Here is a 2214-nt window from a genome sequence, read left to right as displayed (position 1 = left end):
AGCTTCTCGTAGGACTCTGCCCCGTCGAGGCGCAGGGTTGGGATGGTCTGTTCCGGCCAGCCCCGGTTGCAGGGCGTGGCCGGGGGCGTAGCACACAGCCGAGAGAACATGGTGGGGGAATGGCTTCGCTGGAGCAGGGGACTCAGGCCGGCCACTGCTAATGCCTGTGGACAGAGGAGGGACAAGGTGAATGAGAGCTTGCAGGGCTGGAACAAGGAGGTGCTGAAGAAACCATCCGAGAAAGGTCTGGAGAGTCTCGAGGCTTGTGAAAACAGCTGCCGACTCCTTGAAGGGTTTAGATGTGTGCTGCAAACTCATTTTGCTAGCTTTCCTTTAAATGGTGTACCCTGTGCTAGTGCCAAGCACTGGATTGGAAACTTTCAGAACTGCAGCTCTTCAGCCTGGGAGCCACGGCACTTCCAGGAGGGATGCAGCCCCATTCCCACAGCACTGCCAGGAGGGATGCAGCCCCATTCCCCTGGCACTGCCAGGAGGCATGCAGCCCCATTCCCACGGCACTGCCAGAAACATTACCTCTTCTCTAGTGGGGGAGACAGCAACTCATTTTCCCACCACTGACACCACAATTAGCACAGGCTTTTACTGCCAGTTGCTGTTTTAAGTGTCTACTGATGATATCTACTGATACCAGATGTGAATTTTAGATGTGTGTGCAGTTGGCAATAACTTTAAATCCACCACGGGATTTTAAGGCATCTGCTGTTGGTGGGAGGATCAATATCTGATGATTATACTTTCAGCCATCCACTCCTTCCTGTAGTCATATACACAACCCCTGAGTCATCCAGCCTCCTCTTATAACAAATTCTCAGGAAGCCTCTTGTTGCACAGGGCTGATCTGATGCCTTATTGATGGTGACTGCTTCCTTGTTCTATGAGCAAGACTGTCAGAGTCATAAGCTCATCTCGGACAGCTCATGGCTGAGCAATGAAATAAACGCATAGAAAATGCAAAAGCACGTGGATTGTGTTGTGTTCAGGCTGGTGTTAGGCTCACCCAGCTTCAGCTATGGGGAAGCTCTGTGTTTAGTCTAAGCTAGCTGTGCAGAGAGGCACTGGCAAGCCTCCCTTCTCTTCAATGCCTGCCTGAAAACGCTGCCGCAAAGACATGACTTACACAAGACAAATTTGCCTTTTGGTGATGCTCCTTCCCTCCATGGACCACAGTGGGACTGAACTGACTAACTTAAACCAGACAGCTCACTTTAAGCTATCTAATGTTCAGTGAAGCTCAGTCCATCTGCCACTGAAGTCCTTGGGAACTGATAACTATGTTGTGCTGGTGGCTTCAGTGTCAGGTAAACAACAGAATTAATTATTAGTCACCTGAAAGTTCACCAAGGCTTTCTCAGAAATTAGATGTCAGACTCCTATGAAATTTCAGTGAGGAAGAAAGCCCTTAAAACTTCTTCTGAATAAGTCATGCCCTGCAGGCTCTGATGGCCTCAGCACATCCCTTAAACAGCCAGGACTTCAAGGAGAGACCTAGATCTGTCAGGCAGGGCAACGGAACCAATTTTTCAGCTTGTTGGCAGAAACATATACAAAATGTTTTATCAAAAATGTAAGGTTCTGAGGAAGCTGAAAGAAGCTCTGTGGGATTGCTTTGAGCTTCAGCTGCATACATTTACATATCGTGATGTACAGGTATTCTATGAGAACACCTCTTCACAGCAACAGAATCCATTAGGCTTAGCAGAGGCAACCTTTCCACTCTGTGGTCTTATTTTAGGCACTGTTAACATTTTTGTAAGCATGTGAACATTGCTGAGTGTTGTCAGCTGGTGGCCAGATGCCTCTGTCAGGGTAGCCCTTCGGTCTGGTTGAGTGACACTTGTGTGGGCAGAGCCCCATCCCTCCAGGACTGCCTGGTGGGTTGAGGAAGGGTGAAGTAGCTCCATCTTATTTGTAGAGGTTGGAGGGAGGTGATTCTGTCAGCTGTGTGGGCTGAGAGGGCTGGGAGGCCTGTGTTCCCTCTGCCTGGCGTGCCATGGGAGGGCTGTTGCTGCTGTGGTGAACGTGGGAAGCTGTTTCCTGACCAATCCTCCCTGCTCCAACACATTTTCTGGTTGTTCCTGCCACAGCTGTACCTCTCTGCAGACCACTGCTTTCTGGAGCTCAAGAATTAAAGGATAACTCTCTGGAAGTGGAGGTGAGAAAAGCCAAGGAGCCTCAAGCCCACTCCTCTCTCAC

At 49.8% G+C, this 2214-nt stretch overlaps 1 protein-coding gene across 1 annotated transcript in view; it reads right to left on the bottom strand.

The window, feature by feature from the left end:
- The window catches only part of CACNA1C (calcium voltage-gated channel subunit alpha1 C), a 470627-nt gene that overhangs the window by 7628 nt on the left and 460785 nt on the right, over positions 1 to 2214 (bottom strand). The window contains exon 50 of the mRNA XM_017726196.1: positions 4 to 164. Within this exon, the coding sequence (XP_017581685.1) occupies positions 4 to 164 (161 nt within the window). The remainder of the gene's footprint in view (positions 1 to 3; positions 165 to 2214) is intronic.

This window comes from Corvus brachyrhynchos, unplaced genomic scaffold (assembly GCF_000691975.1).
Source record: "Corvus brachyrhynchos isolate BGI_N302 unplaced genomic scaffold, ASM69197v1 scaffold191, whole genome shotgun sequence".
In the NCBI taxonomy this organism is placed as follows: Eukaryota; Metazoa; Chordata; class Aves; order Passeriformes; family Corvidae; genus Corvus; species Corvus brachyrhynchos.
This window is presented reverse-complemented; position numbering and strand designations above follow the sequence as displayed.